This window comes from Peromyscus maniculatus, chromosome 9 (genome assembly GCF_049852395.1).
Source record: "Peromyscus maniculatus bairdii isolate BWxNUB_F1_BW_parent chromosome 9, HU_Pman_BW_mat_3.1, whole genome shotgun sequence".
Classification (NCBI taxonomy): Eukaryota; Metazoa; Chordata; class Mammalia; order Rodentia; family Cricetidae; genus Peromyscus; species Peromyscus maniculatus.
The window spans coordinates 1727599-1746822 of NC_134860.1; the positions used below are offsets into that span (position 1 = coordinate 1727599).

The 19224-nt window shown below is 38.7% G+C and overlaps 1 protein-coding gene across 17 annotated transcripts in view; it reads left to right on the top strand.

Annotated features, from left to right (window-relative positions):
* The window catches only part of Erc2 (ELKS/RAB6-interacting/CAST family member 2), a 905605-nt gene that overhangs the window by 355638 nt on the left and 530743 nt on the right, over positions 1 to 19224 (top strand). For all 17 annotated transcript variants that reach the window (XR_013042143.1, XR_013042144.1, XM_076544121.1 and 14 more), the window contains one exon: positions 14536 to 14703. Coding sequence is in view for 15 of the 17 variants with exons in the window: in XM_076544121.1 (XP_076400236.1) it covers positions 14536 to 14703 (168 nt within the window). In the remaining 2 variants the exon portion in view is untranslated. The remainder of the gene's footprint in view (positions 1 to 14535; positions 14704 to 19224) is intronic.

Here is a 19224-nt window from a genome sequence, read left to right on the forward strand (position 1 = left end):
AAGTGTAGCTTGGTGAAACAGTGAACCTATGGGGGTTACTTATAGGAGTTTCATTGAAAGCCTACCCTAGCACAGGTAAGAACTCATGCAAGCTGCATCCCTGGAGTTCCCTGCATAGCTTGCAGGCAGCTTGAATGGTGACATGGCTGGAGAGTCCCTTTCCTTGTTATTGCTGATATAACTTTGGGGAGAGGCCTTGCAAAATCTTGCAACTTTGGGGGCTTCTCTTCTTCCTCCAGGAGTGAATGCTTCAGTTTGAAGGAAATGGCTGTACCACATACTCATAGGTTGTATGGCCCTGGGCTTTATAAAATGGAGAACAACTCTACTTGTTTCAGAAGCTTATGAGCCCCTAAAGCTGCTTTAAAAGTATCAGCTCATGTTACTGCCATCATTGTCAGCATGATTAGCCTTTAATGGTATCTGTTATACAATACTATATGATCTAATTTACTAATCTTATAGAGATGATGACTACATAATACCCTATACAATCTTAAATTATGTTACTATTTTCTAGTAAACAGCTACTGCTACTCATTGGCTATTTCTACTCTTATTTTCTAATGCATCATAATACAGTACCTGGTAGGTCATGTTTCAGGTAGGCCTTATGTCTCTACATCATACTCTCATTTTATGGATGAAGAAACTGGAGTTTTGAGAGATTATCTCTTTCTCTAAATAGTAGTGAGTGAGAAGAGGGTTAACATTTACAGTGAAGTCTAGCTTGAGAGCATTTACTTCTAGCTATTATTCATTCCTGTCTTCTGGCATTGTATTAAAGTACTAGATAGTGTCACCACAGCTGTGTATATCAACATAAACAATTCTTCCTAGGCAGACCATGTCCTCTTGTCTTCACCATTAACATGTTTCTCTAAGGGAACCAGAAAGGAATGAAAATGGTTAATTTATTTCCTGAGAGCTCTGAGCCTTGCTGTATTTCTTATTCTCAGCTTCCCATAGCAGTTGGTAGATGGTTGTTCTTAGTTCACAAGGAGAAATTGAATAATGTGTTAATTCTTGGGTCTTTTATTTGTATAATGGAGCATGAATTAAGCATTTAATAAATTTGTACTTATCTGTCTTTTTAGAAATAGTCTACACAAGCAAAGTTCCTTTCTCTTTTTCTCATTGAGAAAAATTATGTGCTGGAGTGGACATTTCATTTTACTGTCTTTTACAAAAACTTTGTGCAGTTTTCCATGAAAATACTTGAACTTTGTATTTTATCTTATTAGTATTCTCTTTTGTGTTATATAAGCCTATTATCTTGGTTAAATTTCTTATATCACAAAACAAAAGGGGGAAATCGTATTTTCTTTTAGCATGTCTATAGCTTTTCTTTTTTAACTTTTAATTTTTTAAGCTTACTGCATTTGAAAGGTCGTCTTGATCGTGGAATATGAACCTACTCTCCCCCAACCACATACCTTGGAATATTTTAAAAAACAAATGTTTCATATTTTTGGGAAGTAGTTCTTATACTTGGAAAGATATTTGTTTTAAAGAAAAAGAATCCTGTAGTCAGGCAAGAATTATACTGTGTAACAGTGATTGCTTGTGATAATGTAGGGCCAGAGACAAACATAACCACTAAGTCTGTGTTAGCTCTTACTGATCTATGGAACTGAATAAAAATTATTCAGTGTCAAAATTAACATTTAAATCACTGATATTAATTGAATATGGATAAGGATAGTGTTTGCTAAACATGAATTCATACTTGGTATGAATCTGATCCCAACTTCACTGGAGTTCTGTGGATTGGTGCACAGTGTTGACCCAGGTTCCTCTCTGAGTGTAGTCCTGATGAGCTCATTTTCATGCTCTCCATTATGTCTTGCTGCTTCCTGCTGGGGTGGAGATATCAAATTGATAAGTCCTTTTCAAAGCAATCTTACATACAAACAGAAAGACAAGTATAGATGCTCCTGGCTTATGATGTGGCTACATTCCTATTAACCCCATCATAAGATGACAATATTATTGTCAAAAATTAAAAGTGCAGCTTCCAAGTGATCTGGCTGTAAAACTTCTAAGGATACACCCCAAGCAGTGAACTTCAGTGTACAGTAGAGATACATGCACACCCATGTTAATTGCTCTACTTCCCATAGTGGCCACATTATGAAGTCACCTAGGTGCTCATCCAAAGATGAACAGTTAGAGAAAATGGGGTATATTTACATGGTAGAGTTATAGTTGGCCATGAAGAAAAATGAGATCATGTCATTTGCAGGAAAATAGGTGAAACTGGAGATTATCAAGTTAAACAAAACAGAAAATGCAGTAAGCTGGTCTCATAAAGGCAAATATCACGTATTCTTTTTTATATATAGAATCTAAGGTAGAATAAAAGAACATGACTATAATAGTGTTTCTACTAGGGATATGGAAGGATAAAAGGGTGATGGGCAAAGGGAGGATAGCGAGGTCAATATGATAAAAGGGCATGGTATGTGTCATAGGCTTACTATTGCCAAAGCAACCTGGGGAGGAAATGGTTTATTTCACTTATTCTTTCACATCACTGTTCATTATCAAAGACAGTCAGGACAGAAACTGAAGCAGGGTGGGAATCTGGAGCCAGGAGCTGATGCAGAGGCCAGGGAGGAGTGCTGTTTCCTGGCTAGCTTCTCCTGCATTGCTCAGCCTACCTTCTTATAAAAACCCAGGACCAGCAGCCCAGGGATACCACCACCTATAATGGGCCTGGCCTTCCCCCATCAATCACTAATTTAGAAAATGCCCTACAGGCTTCATACAGCCTGATCTTATGGAGGCATTTTCTCAGTTGAGGCTCCCTCCTCTCTGATGACTCTAGCTTGTGTCAAGTTGACATAAAACCAGCCATCACAGTATGCTTATGTGGAAATATCTCAATGAAACCCCTTAATTTATGTGATTAATATATGCTAAGAAAGCAAACATTATACTTGGAAAATGCATTTAATCCACTGAACCTGCCTGATATGAGAGTGTGGCAACAGTGCACTGGAGTGGGAGCTGTGACTTCCTGCTGCCAGGATCATGAGACAGTTTTAGGCTCCTATCCTGACAAAAGATCCAAGTTCAATGCATGGATTTTTACCAAACATGCATTGTTACACCACCATAAGAGTTAAGAGACAGAAACTTGAATCATTGTAAGTGGTTGTTGGCAAGAGAGCATTATTTTCATGAAGCAGAATAGATTTAATTAACTTTTGAGATAACCATAGAAATGATGCCACAACATGAAAAATATGTTGTTTTTAAAATCTTACAAAAAATTAAACAGTGGTTCCCATTTCCCATGGCATTTCATAGTCACAAATCTTAAGGCTTGGGACTCAAACAAGGACAGTGTCTAAACTGCTACTCATTTATGAACATTTTAAGTATAGATTAGGAGATGACTTGTCTGGATTTATTTTTAAAAACTCTTATCTGAGGAGTCACAGGATTATGATTTAATTTCAGTACTGAATAATCAGTGATTTAAATCCTTTGGGCTTCAGTCATAGTTTCAATATTTTTCTCAGTGCTGGGAATTGAACCCAGGGATTTGAGCACACTAATGGTTTAAAATTTTTATAGCATATCTAAATAGAACCAATACTTCAAATACTTATAGTAAGTAATTTTGTGTTTAAATTGAGTGCGCTTCTTTGAAGGGAAATGAATATGAATAATACCTACATTTTCTTCAACTTAGTTCTTAGTAAGGATAAGGGCTTAGAAGATGGGCTTTGAAATGTTAGGAGATACTAAGATTGATAGTTTTGCAAATTGGTTTTAAGTATTTGAATTTATAACTATCATCGTGTTGCAAAATAACATTGATTTTGGAATGGCTTACTTCCTTTCATAGTAATTCAAAACTATGACAGCTCTGGTTTTATAGTGAGCATAAAACCCAGTGAGGTAAGTTCAATGAGGTAAGGTTAGTGTTGGAAGTTTTATTAACAGAATTTTAAGTATTAACACATGACTTACAATTCCCATGTGTTTTCAGAAATTTTCTGGGACTGAACTGAACATTAAATTTTGAACTTTGGACTAGTTGCTTAAAACCATTTAATTTTAGTGTAAGAAGTAGCCAAAAACCTAAGTAAGAAAACAGTCTTTATGAATAGTTGGCTGGCCTACTTACCCACATACGATCGGAATTCTACATTGGTGATACAAAATGCTCCGAGACCTCAGAACTGCTGTCTTCAGGACAGGAGGGGATGTGAGGGACTCGGGTATAATTTTTGACAGGTAAATTAGACAAGTGCATCTTTATAATATGAGAGTATAACTCGTGTTATTAATAAGCTGGTGAGTTTAACTTTTATAAGCATAGCTTGTGGTTGTATAATACTAAATATCCCCAAATTCTAGCTTCTTGAAATGAAGAGAATGGATTATGAGAGAAAGCGTGTGAATTACAAAGCACTCTCTAATATAGCCATTGTTTCTCCTCCTGCTGTTAACATACTTTTAAATACAGTGCAGGATTTTCCCACTTATCTCCTGTATAAGCCTCTGATGCTAGCTAAAAGCTACACGTGGGGGGGATTACATGTCTCTTTCTTTTCATGCAGCATTGGTGCTGACTGCTGTGGCCAGGAAGAAGACACACCTTACTGATGTTACCTGGCAGGCCTCACTGAAAGGTCTCACTGAACTGACTTAATCTCTTGTTCCCCGTGACTGGGAGAGGCATTACAACAAAAGGCTGGAAGCTTTGTGGAAGAAAGAGGCTTTGTTGGTTTCCAGCTGGAGCACTGTCCGTTCTCCATACATGTGAACTTGGTCTCAGTGGCTGTGTTTAAATGAGTGAGGGTTCGTCAAAACATGCGGAAGTTACCTAATCAGTTTTTTAGAGAAGCATTCCCGTAATTCTCCTGCTTCTCCTCTACACACAGGTTAGCCTCAGGCCAAGTTCTTCACATCAGGAGTTGTAGGTCAGATAGCCCTTCATCTTTTGGGTATTTCCAGCCATCACATATTGTAGGTGTCCAATCCTAACATCTTGATAGCGTTTCCACATTCTCTGCAGACTGTTCCTGACCAAGCAGAAATGTCTTCTCTTTTCTTCCATCCAGTATCTAAGGAATAATCTTTAATCTCTCCCTTCCTCTCTCTCCACATGCATAGACCTTCAGTTCTGCCATCTGTCTCCTGAGCATGTCCCTGGATGGACTGCGTACACAGCTACTTTCTCCTTCCCTAACACTTCTCTCCAGGGACACTGCTTACTTGTCCTTGGGCTCCATTTAAGCTTCTGTAGTCTGTCTTCTGTACAACAGTCTAAGGAAATATTTTAAGAAAAAGTACTTTAGGTTATCCCAATCTGGGCCAGTGAACAAACTCTGTTAGGCTTTCCTAACATGTTGGTTTTGGTCAGAGGAGTATTCTGCCCCTGCCTTGAACACTTCCCCCTACAGACCTCGAATCAAACATTTCTGCAGTGACATTTTCTTTTTGTGAGGAATGCTTTTCCTAACCATCACCTGGCAGCTTTTCCTTGAGGAGCTGAAATCCATACTTGGGTGTGCCTTAATTTTCATGGCTTTGCCTTTAAGAGACCCCCCCCCCACACACACACACAGTTGGTGTGTCTTACTATGTTCTGAGCCCTCAAATTTCTCCTAAGCCTTGTGCTTAAGCTTGTATTAAAATATGTCTTGAAGGAAATTTCCAACTGTGCTTCACTGTTTAAGAAAACATAATCTGATGTGGGAGTTCATTGTGATTGAGATTTGTTTTTTTATGCACAAAATTAAAAAAATAATTTCTAAAAAGAAAACATACATTATGAGTTTCTACTGATATTTACTATTTGAATTTTCTGACTTTCTTTGACTTCTTAGGTTTCATATATGTATTTCTCTCCATTTATCATGAAGTTTATTTTTATTAACAATGAAGACATAATACTTAGATGCTCTGCCCTCACCTGTGTTCTCATAGCTATGACTGGACATAAAAAGGATCCCAACAGAGGGGAGATGAAGAAGTCAGAGTTACAACTAAGCGCTCAGTAAGAGATAGACATGGTCTCATAAGGAGAGCCAGCTTTCGATAGTGTAACTGCCAAGGAATATTTTTTTTCCAAAATGTAACTTTTGATATAATTAAAGATTTGTATGAAAAATTTTAATAACAGTGATTATTTTGAACTCTTCTCTCAACAAGATTGCAATGAGATTTATGCCTGTGGAATGACCAAGCCAACACACTCATAGGTAGTCACTGAGTTCTCTTGTAGAGGTCAGTAGTTTCTGACAGTCATAGAAGGGAAGCCTGGAGGACCCATGTCTCACCACTCTAGTAGGTCCAGTCTGTAGCCTTTCCAGGCATTCCTTGAGGTTTCTATTATGTCCTTCTGGAGCCATGCATCAGCCTAAGTCAGTGTGATGACATTTCCACAGCAGAGTTAGAGAATCCTTGTTTGTTGATGGACAGAAATGTGACTGGAAACATTTAAATACAAAAGAGACCCAAATCCTAAATGAAGTTTTATATTCCAAGGGCTGGAACTTACAGCCTTACTAGAATCACAGACCTATCCTTATAGTATGATAACTACAGGTCACACATCACTGTTGAGCTCCTGAGGCCTGGCTGGTCCTAATTGCAATGTACAAGAAGTTCAGAATAGGTGCTAGATTTAGAAGACAATCTGAAAAGTGAAATATCTCACATTTTTCATATTGATTATATGCTGAATAGTAATATAGATATAATGAGTTACATAACATATACTATTAAAAATAATCTTACTGTTTTGTTTAATAATGTAGCTCTTAGAAAATCTAAAGTTCTAGATGTGGCTTATATCATCATATTGACTGTGGAAACATGGGCCTAAATTCTGTTTCTGGAGGAGTTGACATGCCTGCTCTATCCATTCTATATACCCCACACACCACTCACCTCATCAAGGAAAATCACTCCTCATATCAGTTATGTTAATAGATCAATTTTCAAATATTCATCAGCTGCAGAAAATATCAAGATGCTTTTTGTAGCTAAGTCTGTATTGTTAGCTTTCAACTAAAGCCTATCATAAACTAATTAACTGCCCTGGAGTATTTATTCCCAGTTGGAAAACACATGTATCCACCTACCTAAACACTTCCCAGCACCTACACACATATCATATATTGTGTGCTGAAATATTTTAAAGTCAATGTTGGACGATACACAATAATACTGTGGTCCATGTTAGAGCACAAAACCTCACCTGTTGGTTCTCTACTCTTCTTGAGGGCTGTTGATCATCCAGCCTTTATTGCATTCCTACAGTATGTAAATCAGTGGGTTAGAGGCTGCAGAAAGCGCAGTAATAAAATATAATCACAATAGCAAAAATTTATTGAGTGTTTCTGGGTGCCAGCACTGTGCTAAGTTCCTTACTTCTGTTATTATTTAATCCTCAGAACAACTGGATGAAGGAGGTAGTGCTACTGTCTTCATTTTGTGTATCACACCTCAATCGTGCATAAGGTCTATATGGGTGAGTTCATGGTCATTGCGATGAGTCGGCTGGACAGGTATCTGCAATGTTTGTGAAGAGCTGTTTACTTGAATGCTTGCTTATCTATCTATGGAACTCAATGCCATGGGCTTAAGGAGATCCTTCATTTCCACTCTCATTCTTTCTCATCCCCAAGTCCACGATAGCCACTCCAATAGTCATCCCCAAGGATTCTGATTCAGCTTCCTTTGAGCTTTGTTTTTGGATCTTTTCATTTTTTCCCCCCTGTCTTTTTACTGTGGAGTGAAAAGAGAGCTGAAATAGAATTTGAGGTCCTATGTGTGAAAGAGAATGTTGCTGGATCCTAACGGCTCCCTTGGGGGAGGGGGTGAGAAGATGTGGTGTCAACGGCACAGACACTAGGAGTCAGTTGAAGGCATATAACAAGTTCCTTTATTTAATAATGGGGAAGGCCTTATGTACCCTCCTTCCAGAACCCAATCTGTGTTGAAATCTGGTGGCATTATGTAGTCGTCTCTCATTGGCTGGGCATGATCAGAAAGTCTGAGTGTAATCAGGAACTCTGACAGTGCCTTTTGCTAGGCCCTGGGGCAGACTCCACATGATCAGGAACTCTGAAATCATCAGTAACTAGGCCCTCAGGTAGACTCCAGGTTGGCTCATAAGGAGTACATTATGTGCACATCTTAGCAACTGGTCTGAGCCAATTTCCTCAACCCTATGGGTCTGTCCTATTACAAGAAGACAAGGACTTTTCATTTCTCCTAGGTTCACAGTAAGGTGTAAAACATGTAGTTTAAGATGCCTACATCTCATCAAATCCAGAAGTTATGGTTAACCATTGTTGAGTGGCTTAAGGCCTTATGGTCTTTATTCTAGCCCTGCTGTGACTGGGGGTTGGAGGAGTCCCTTCTATATCTAGACTTTCAGAGGTTCTGGCATCTTATAGCTCTACCATCTACTAAATGTAGCCTCCAGGATTTTCTAAGGAATGGCAAATATTGGTACAGCACCAACAGGAAGTGGTATGCTACATTTGGGCTTAAATCTCGTGACTAAAATCCTAGACTGCATCTTTCTGCAAGGGGGCTAGAAATCCCAGTCTTGTTCATCATTCAGGAAGGAAAGGAGTTGGATGTGAATGAGACAGCATAGTTACCACCACAGCAAGTTTGGGGTTTGAGGTTATTTTGGTGTTTGTGTCTTTGGAAGCTTTGTATGTTATGTATCCTTCTAACTTCGAAGCTGTCTTCTCATTTGAATGATTGTGAGTTGAATCAAATTCAAATAGACCCTTAACTCAAGTCTACTATTAGGCAAAACAAACAAACAAGACTTTGGATGTGGAATAAACTATCTTGGGGGCTGTTGTGAGTGTTCTAGCTTCATTCTTTTCGAAGTTCCTCTTTATGAAAGTGTGTTTGTTTTATTTCTGAAGAGTAGTCAAGTAAGTAATAAGCAGCATTTAGTCTGTGACAGTTTTCAAATGGTTCCTTTTCCATCAAGTGTTTTCCTCTCAAGTGTTGCTGTCATTATAAGATTGACAACAACCACTTTATTTTAAGAATGATTTCTGGCACATCAAGTGGCTCTTGGTGTTTTGTCACAGTCTGGAAAGTGTTTCTGAAGGCCACATCAAATATGACAGGGAGGCCGGGAACAGTTTATTTAGAACTTTTAGAAGCACACCTCACTATTGTAACTGGTTATAATTCCTGGGTGCTGACATGAAGATTAATAATGCTTAACTCTGATTTTGGCAATTTTGGCAATTTCATTGCCACAGTCCTTTCCTTTCAAGTTATTACCTGGAACCTAAGTGATAACAAATGTTTTATTTTATACTGCCAGATACAAAGTTAATTTTTCATGTGTTCCGTGTTTTTATGGACACACACATGGACACGGACATACATACATGAACACGCAGACACATACAACTGAATCAAAAGGAGATGATCAATTCTCCTAACATGGAAAGCTGTTACTAGTTTAAACACTAGGTGACTAGGTCTCATGTGGTTAACTGATATGGGAAAAATAGGAATTCAACCATATGGGTCTTTGTGCATTGATTATATCATACAATTCTCATTTTCTTTTTTTCCCCCTGGGAAATGATAGCACTCTTTGCTTTGCCAAGTATTATTATTGAGTCAACTGCCAAAGCTTAAGAGAGAGTGTCAAAGGCTCTTAAAATTATTTGGTGTTGAGTGAAGGGGCAAAGAAAGGTATTCCACATTCCCAAGCAGTTCAACTTTTATCTCTCTACCTGATGTTGGCCCATGACTTAGACAGGAAGCCTTTCTTAACACCTCTCTTTCTTTTTTTAATGATGCACACTGTTAGCAGATATCATTATGTTAGTGAGGGCCACTTTTATCCACTCCTTGGTACCCATTTTAGAACTATACAGTCTAGTTTTTCATAGACTATGCTCTTTCTCCCCTGCTCGCCACTATCTTTAAACTTGTGTGCATCAGAAGGCCTGCACGCCTGCTTGTGGTTTTGCACCATCTGGAAGTTCAAGTTTGACTTTAGAAATGATGTCATACTTGCTTACTGCAAGCTGAGCTAATGTTGGTTGAGAATTGGATGCAGTTCAGGTCAGTTTTTTATTTTTTATTTTTAAAAGGAGCCTCAGGTTGTTTTTTTTTCCCCCTTGATTCTAGGGGACTGTACAAAGCTTTTAAGATAGAGTGAAGGTGATTGAAGGGCATGATCCAAATTCCTTTGAAGTTAAGTTCATGCCTTATGGCTCATGGAAAATAAACTCCCAAACAGAAGACCTCAGCTGGCACAGGCATCTCCCTGCCATGTTGAGTTTGGGTGTAGTGAGTAGTATGTTGATCACAGCCATCCTTGCTCTCTGTTTCAGTCCAGGAAAAATAGTCTCATAGAGGGGCTTGCTTTTAATCTCCTCTGGGCTCAGGATAGTTCAGCAGGGCATTGCCAGATCACAAATGGTAAGAAAGTGCCATAAGTGCTGTTCATATTACTCATGATTGTGAAGCTGCTTCTTCCAAATGCTTGCTCCCTACTTCGGTCTCAGCCTTGCATATTGGGATTTGCTTCTATCACTGTTTTGATGGTGGACATTTCCGTTTGGTCCATATATAGAGTATCCTGCTTTGATAGCTAAGATGCAGGCCTAAGCCAACCACAGTCGAACATTTCTTCTCTGAATCTCACTGAGTGAGCCCATGTGAAAACACCTATGATTGATGAAAACTGTTTCAAATCACAACTATAATATGGAACACTATGTTCTGCTGTTTTTCAAGGAGCAGACCAAATGGCCTTGCTTTGAATGTGAAGTGAAAAATCCTATTTTGTTAGCAGATAAGAAAACTCAAAATAATGGCAGTGTTCTGGTTGGCAGATGAAGTTGACTTTAAATATTGATGAGTCACTTCATAATCTGAGATGCTTAGGTAGAAGCCAAAGATTTTCACTGAGGAAGGTCTGAGGATCAGAATCTCTTCTCCATCTTTTCTGACAGTACCTGTATACCCGTGGCCAACGTGTAGGAAGAGGCATAGCTATCATATGTGAAGAACCTGCAATTCCCAGTTTCTGGTCACAGAATGTCTACCCTCTCTAGTAGGGCAGAGTCACCTCTGCCTCATTGCTCCAAGCTCGTGGCATCACTTCTTCATGGGAATTCCAAGCTTCATCAGGGGCAGAAATGGTAAAAACAAAAACAACAACAACAACAAAAAAAAAACCTTTGACATTTTATACAACTTTGGTTCACATACCCCATTTTTGGAAAGGGTTAAGCAAAGAAGAGTCTAGTCCAGTAATATCCTTGTCTTTAACATTATCTGCTGCTGACATAGTCTTCCCAAGGCAAAGGCCTGCCTTTATTACCACAAGATGTCAGGCATTGAGGGTATGTTTATAAGCTGTGGCTAGAGATTGGGGGAGGGAAGGGTGACTTGTCCTGATCTTCACAGACCTAGGCCCAACATGCATCCTTTCAATGTTCTAAGTTGCTTCTTCACTGTGTCCTCATAATGCTCATGAGTCTTTTTATTTTGCATTATTACGATATTCTTGTAGCCTGCACTTCTTTTAATTTTTAAGTCTATATTGTGCTGTACAGGGGCAAAATTCTTAACACAAATTGGTAGGCACACAATAGTCTTTCACTTCCTGTTGCCCATCCTTTTTTCCCAAGGCAATCACTTTTCACCCCTTTTGCCTGGTTATTTTAACATTTTGACTTCTTGATGGTTGATGTTGCTGCTGACTGTTGATTTTCTGTTGTAGAAAGCAAGGGTCAGACATTCATCACCACAGAACCCCATCATCCATAAGTAACCTATTGTCCCCCAACCTCTTCATTCCCTCAGGAGGTTTATATGATATTTTAGTTTCTGGACTTGGTTTTGTTGTTGTTTTGTCTCTTAGTCATGAAAGGGAATTGTATGTTTGCTAATTCTTAGTTGAATATTTATATTTTTCAATTTGATTGAAATTCCAAATTTAACTATATTGACATATAAATTATAAAACTATGCAGTTTGATGAGTTTTGATAATTATCTGTGTTATGCATCTGATCTCTTAATCAATTTGTAGAGCAAAAGTTTCCTTCTTGTGGAATCATATACAAGACTTTCCAAACCAAAAGTGAAAAGGGGAATACACTGGCATGCCTACCATCTCTTCATACTTCTCCCATTTCTTCCCGAGTAGCCAAACTTAATGTCTCTTCTTCAGGAAACATGGAATGAAATGGTCATGTCCATGTCAAGCAATACATATTCACTCAGGACTTCTGTTCTTTACACATTCACTCAAGGCTTCCTCTGCATTACCTTTTAATATTATTTCATTGGGGGAATTGATTAATCTAAGATGGAGTGACAGTGTGGTTGTTTGAATGAGAATGATCCCCATAGGCTTATATATTTGAATGCTTGTTTCCCAACTGATGAACTACTAGGAAGGATTAGGAGGTATGTCCTTGTTGGGGGAGGTGTGTCACTTGGCATGGGCTTTTGATGTTTCAAAAGCTCACACCAGGTGCTCTTGCTCTCTCTCTCTCTCTCTCTCTCTCTCTCTCTCTCTCTCTCTCTCTCTCTCTCTCTGTCTCTCTACCTCTCTCTCTCTCTCTCTCTCTCTCTCTCTCTCTCTCTCTCTCTCTCTCTCTCTCTATCTCTATCTCATGCCTGTGAATTGGGATGTAAAGCTCTCAGCTACTGCTTCAGCTCCATGCCTGGCTACTTCCCACCATTATTATAATGTACTAACTCTCTGAGACTGTAAGCAAATCCCCAATTAAATGATTCCTTTTTTAAGAGTTGCCTTGGTCATAGTATCTCCTTACATCAATAGAACAGTATCTAAGACAGAGAGAAACATTCTGATGCCATCATTGATGTCTGTTGAAATGGTAGCACAGTAATCTTAGCAAATATTTCTAGTCCTTTTTTTTTTAACATTCAATTGAGAAAACAAATGCCTTGGGAGTAATGTATTAGATATCATTGTTCAGCAAAGAATTTTCTTGTAAAACTTGTAGGTAGTTTCTAATAATAATTAGGGACAATAAGCCTGCATATAATATGTCACAGTTGCTCTTAGAAACTGGCATAGTATGCATTTGCAAACACGAGTGAGAATGTGATGTCAACCAATAAGGAGATTCTGAAAAGACAAAATTAATTTTAAATGATTTTCATATTTTTTGTATTCTTATATGTTTGATGCTTCGGAGATTTTCTTCTATAATCTGATCTGAGCAGTCTAGGGTGGAAGTAAAACTTACTTTGTGCATGGCATCCAGAATGTTAAATTACACATAAGGCTTGGGGCAGGGAGGTGATTCAGTCAGTAAGATGCTTGCCATGCAAGCATGAGCACCTGAGTTTGGAACCCCGGCACCCAGGGAAAAGCCGGATGTGACAGAATGCATCTGTAATTCCCGTTCTGGGGGGACAAAGACAGTTAATAGAACTGAAACAGCTGAACTGGTGAGCCGTGGGTTTAGTAAGATACCATGTCTGGAAATAATAATAATAACCCAGGGTGGGGAACAGTTAAAGAAGTCACTTCTCATCACCTTGTGGACTCCATGTGCTTGAACACAACATGTGCACATGCATCCTTACATACATGTGTACAAAATGACACGAACACATACATATGGTACGCATAAACGCACACAAATAAAAATGTACAATGCTTATTTTTTTCTTTAACTAGCAACATTTGAAAAATGGGAATTTTGATTTTCTAATGTTTGATCTCAGATAGAAATGGGAATTCTTTGGTGTTCTTTGCTGTTTTTACAAAGTGTCTGGAAAGCAATCGTCTTCCAATTTGAGAATGGCTGTTTTGTTCCCACATCTTTCCTGGCCCCGGCAGCATATCTTCCTCATGGTCCTATGCATTTTTCTAATTTAGCAGTTTCTCCACGTGTCTATCTTGTTCATCCAGATGTTCTCAGTGTTCTTGGAGGATCCTGAAAAGCATGAACAATGTTTTCCCTCCCAGGGATCTCATGCGGAAGAATCAGTGTGCCTTGTTCACTACCCTAAGCAAACATATTGTTTCCCATAGGTAGGCAAACAAACACGGGGACATGCTACTATTTTGCAATGCCTTATTTCATGAAAACTGTAAAGAATTTTTTTTAAAGTAGTACTGTTCAGCTGTTTGCACAACAGGACATCATGGTAGATTCTACGTTGTTAAAATGCACTGAGGTGACTTAAAAAAACAGATTTATTTTTATTTTATGTGTATGGATGTTTTGCCTACATGTATGTCTGTGCACCATGTGTGTCTACAGTTGTCAGAGTGGAGTGTTGGATCCCTTGGAGTTAGAGACGGTTGTTAAGCACTGTGTGGGTACCAGAATTGAACCTTGGTCATCTGAAAGAACAGCCATCCAGTGCTCAGAACCATTGAGCCACTTCTTGGTGTCTTTGAACAGAGAATTAATTGCGTTGCGCTCAGGTGCTCCCTGCTGCCACCCCTTCTCCCAGCACTGACTGTTGACAAGCTCTTTGTAAAAATCTTTCTTCTGTGTCCTCATTTCAGGTCGATGCTCTGAGATTACGGCTGGAAGAGAAAGAATCTTTTCTCAATAAGAAGACAAAACAGCTGCAAGACCTCACAGAAGAGAAGGGGACCCTAGCGGGAGAGATCCGTGATATGAAAGATATGTTAGAAGTAAAGGAAAGGAAAATCAATGTTCTTCAGAAAAAAGTGAGTCGCTGCCATAACCCCTTCAAGATGGGAGTTGTTATCATACATGGTTAATGTTTCAGAGAGATTTGGTACTGTGGAAGATAAAGTATCTTTTTAAAATTTAGATTAGGATGTATCAATTTTTTACTTACTGGCATTTAATTTACTAATAGTTGTACTGTATCATCTTTAGCATGACCTATGTATTTTCTGTTGGATTACCCAAGAGGTTTTTTTTTTATTTGCAATCTTAATCAATGAGGAATTATACCAATTTATATACAAATATAAAACTCAGACCTGTCGGGGTAAGAACATGTGCTGGGCTTTGAATTCAGTCTCTAGCAGTGGAAAGACAACTGGATGAAAACTAAAAATTCCTAAGTGGTGATTTTAATGTTTTTCATTACGAAAGTCGACCAGTATATGTAAAGATGGTGTCTTAAGATAACCTTTGGTCGATCACATCTTGTCTTTATCCATTCCTCTTGCTATAACAAACTGTCTGAGACTGAGTGTTTTATAAAGAGTAGACATTTGGTTTCTTTTATCACAGTTCTGGAGGCTAGAAAGCCCTGGATCCAAGTGTCTGTGGTTTGGTGTCTGGGAAAGGTCGTCTTTTTGCTTCCAAGATGGCACCTTATCACGACACCCTCCTATGGGGATAAGTGCTTCTTCGTGATGGTGATGTAAGGTTGTTATCCTGTACAGAAGGTCATGGCTCTACTGGCAGTCAGTCCCTAATGGTTCCACCTAGTCTTACTAGTGATTATATTTTAATGTATGTATGTTGGGTGTCACACCCTGACCATAGCAATGGCTAAATCCATGTGGACTATTTTGGGGGTGTGTGGTCACTTCTTGTTTCATTTTTACTTAGTTGGAATCAGTGGAGAGCATGTACAAGGAACTCTACCACAGTAATCCAATAAGATACTCAGCCTCATTCAGGCCCCTCTTTTCTTCCTTCTTTAAGTGGTCCATTCCACTCCCTACCCGGGATCTTGATTTTATAACATCACCATATTTTTACTTTGGGGAATTCCCATTGTCTGTTTTACAGTTTTTGATACCCTGCAATTTTTCCTTACTGTTCATGTTGTTATTTTTAAAAGGTCAGCAAGAAGAAAATTCATAACCCTGCATTCCTATGAAAATCAAAATGATAGAAATATACAGGACTTTATGAATCATGGGTAGCCATTATGGGAACAATCATCAGCAGGAAGCTGGCTGGCCAGGAAGTCACTGTCGACAGTGGTCCTGTGATACTGCCCATACAGGCACACAGGAGTAACTGGTTCCTCCTTGTGTGCCATTTGTCACCATCCCTCACCTGGATCTTGTCATCAGTGCCCTAGATGTTTTCAGTTGCAGTTCCTACACTCTGTTCTTAACATGGAAACTAGAATTTTCCTTTTAGATCCCAAAAGAACTTAAGTTACTCTCTAATCAAAACTTTCCCATTTCAATCAAGTTATATAATTTGAAGGTCTCAGTATAAATGAAAACGTAGAGCCTTTTGCTCCCAAATTGGGAATGTTAGGATTGTCATAGGAGATCATTAAGTCAAGAATGGGGCCCAGCACAGCTGTACAAATCACAAGTCCATGACACTGCCCCATCTACTGGCTTCAGCTTTCACTGATACTACCAGGTAGCAGTTCTTCCAAAGGTCATAGAACCCTACATAATTAGGCTCCTACCCTCCTACCCTCCTATGTTCATCTCATATCAGAAGCTAAGGGCTGTGTATTCTTTTGCAGAGACGTATGTGCTCTCTCAGAGTCCTGAAATTTGACAGGACTTCAACCTCTATAGGGCACTGGTTCTAGACCCATTGTGGTGGCTATCAGTTGTTAGGCTCTTCGTTTGAAATGTGTTATGAGTGACAACTATATGATATTTTAAAGGTCTGTCATGAGCAGTAGCTATCATGAAAGGCAGAATGTTGACAGCACTCAACAGTAATTTCTATATTATTTATATGAAATGTTTTGGGTATATCAGTTATACAAAATATATTGCTAAAATCAATTATTGTTATTTGTGTCTTACTGTCTATTTAGGCTATTTATTAGGAAGTATAAAATTACATATGTGAATCTCATTGTGTTTGTACCAGATAGAACAGCTGTAAATATCATATATATATATATCACATTATATATAATACATATAAAGCATTATATATGTATATAATTATATAACTATATAAAATTATATAACTCATGCCTTTGCTTCTTGAGAGTCTCTGCTCAAAATGAGGACCTAGACCTAGACCTTGGCCTCTCCCACATAAAATAGAATGTGTATTCCAATCCTCTGGTTTACCTGTACAATTTTATTTTTCTAAATAGAACTGATTACCATCTGGAAAATATATACCTTCTAAAGTTTTCCATTGAAATTTTCAGAGTATAGATTGCAGGATGTAAGGCTTTATTATTTTCCCATTGCTGTATCTTTAGCACATAGTAGATATGTTTGCTCAATAAACATTTAATGAATGAATGAATGAACTTAGAGTTAAAATACGGAGCATTTGGTTAGTTAAGGTTAGGGTCTACTTAGTATTGCCTCTGGTCAGGAAAATCTCTGCCTACAAGATTGACTAAAACAGTTGATACTCACCGGGTAGTGATGATGTATGCCTTTAATCCCAGCACTCAAGAGGCAGAAGCAGGCGAATCTCTGTGAGTTCAAGACCAGCCTGGTCTACACAGCTAGTTCCATGATGGCCAGGGCTACACAGAGAAACCCTGTCTCGAAAAACAAAACAAAACAAAACCAAAACAAACAAACAAACAAAAAAAGACATTTGACACCTTGTTTCTGTAGATGGTGATGAAATTATCAATGAATCCCTAGGGGTCTAGACCCCTCACCTGCCCATACTTCTGGAACTCCATAAATGAATTCTCTAGTCTTTCCTCTTAGAGAAGAGGAAAATCTCTTCCCAGTGTATCCCTGTCATATTATGATTGACCAGAAACCAATGTGGTACACTGGTTTTCATTTCACAGACAAACTAAAGTTACCTTAAATCATTGATACTTTACCAAAGACTTAAAAAGCTTTTGTCTAGAGCTCTGTGTATAATGGTTATTTAGTTGATTGTATTGCTAATTCATTTCTATTAAGATATGTATGAACAAGGGCTTGTTCTGTGGATTCCCATCTTGAAGCACCAGGTAATTAATAAAGATGATTGGAGAGACCTGGGCAGAGACAACTAAGCACCCTTGAAGCAGGGTGGCTGTGCAGGGCAGGTGACACCTTTTTACAGCAGCAGGAGCTAGAGCGTGTTCTATGGACTCAAAAGATTGCGTCAGTTCCCACCTCTGGGACAAACTTCCTCAAAAAATCAAGTTAAGGGAGGAAAGATTGACACTGGCCCCGAGTTTCATAGGATTAATTCCATGGTTGGCTGATTCCGTTGCTTGAGTCTTGAAGTGCAGCTGAACATCATGGCGGCTGGGGAGTGGGCAGACAAAGCCACCCATCTCATGACAGCTCAGTGAGTGAGGAGGGGCCAGTGACTAGTAGCCCCTTCCAGCACTTGTCCCAGTGTCCTACTCTCTCCCGCCAGGCTCCACTTCCCTAAGTTTCCAGCCTTTTCCCAAATGCAACCAGCTAGAGTCCAGGCCTTTATTTAGCACATGATCTTTGGGAACATTTTAGATCTGATCCATGAAAGAATGCTTTCATTTGAATCCTCAGCAGTGAATGAAAAGCAAGCTGGCATTTGCTGAACATGTGTGCACTGAGTACTGAGTGCAGTGCTGGGTGCTCTGTCACAAAGTGCTGGGCGCTCTGTCACATGCGCTGCTTAGTTCCTTTCAACTGTAACCTGATGACCTACTTCCAAGATTTACCTCAAAGAACTAAGGAATGTTTTGGTTTGTGATGAGCTTGCCCATGGTCATGTAACCTAGGTACAAGGTTTTTTTTTTGTTGTTGTTGTTGTTTTGTTTGTTTGTTTGTTTTTTTATGGTTGAGAAAAATAAAATAAATCGGATAATGCAAATTGAGTCAATAAACATTTTTCTTTTGACCTTAATCTGTGTGATGATGACACCAGCTGTGAGAGTGGGGAGGAGGAAGATCTGAGTTCATCTTTTGCCAGGAAGTGAGACTACATCTTCTCATTCTTGAATAGTAAGTGGCAATAGTTGCTGGCAAAATTTTCAGGCAACTCTTCTAAATATCTAGGAAACACGTAATCACTTTGACTGATGTGCACATATTGTAGAACTTTAGGCTTTCCCCATAAATAATCAGAAGCAAAGGTTTGAGTACAAGTTTAGAAGTTATAAAGTTGAGAACAACACTATTTTTGTACTGTATCTCCTTTAGGCAAAATGTTTAAATCATGAACTTAGTAGATTTGGAAATTTGAAGTTGTTTATCAGCTTCACATTATTTTTTTTTCTTTTTACATTTTTATTTTTTGCATATATGTATCATATGTGCATACACACACACACATTTAGCTCATCATTCACTAGTCTGGCTAGCCTGTGTGCTCTAGGAATT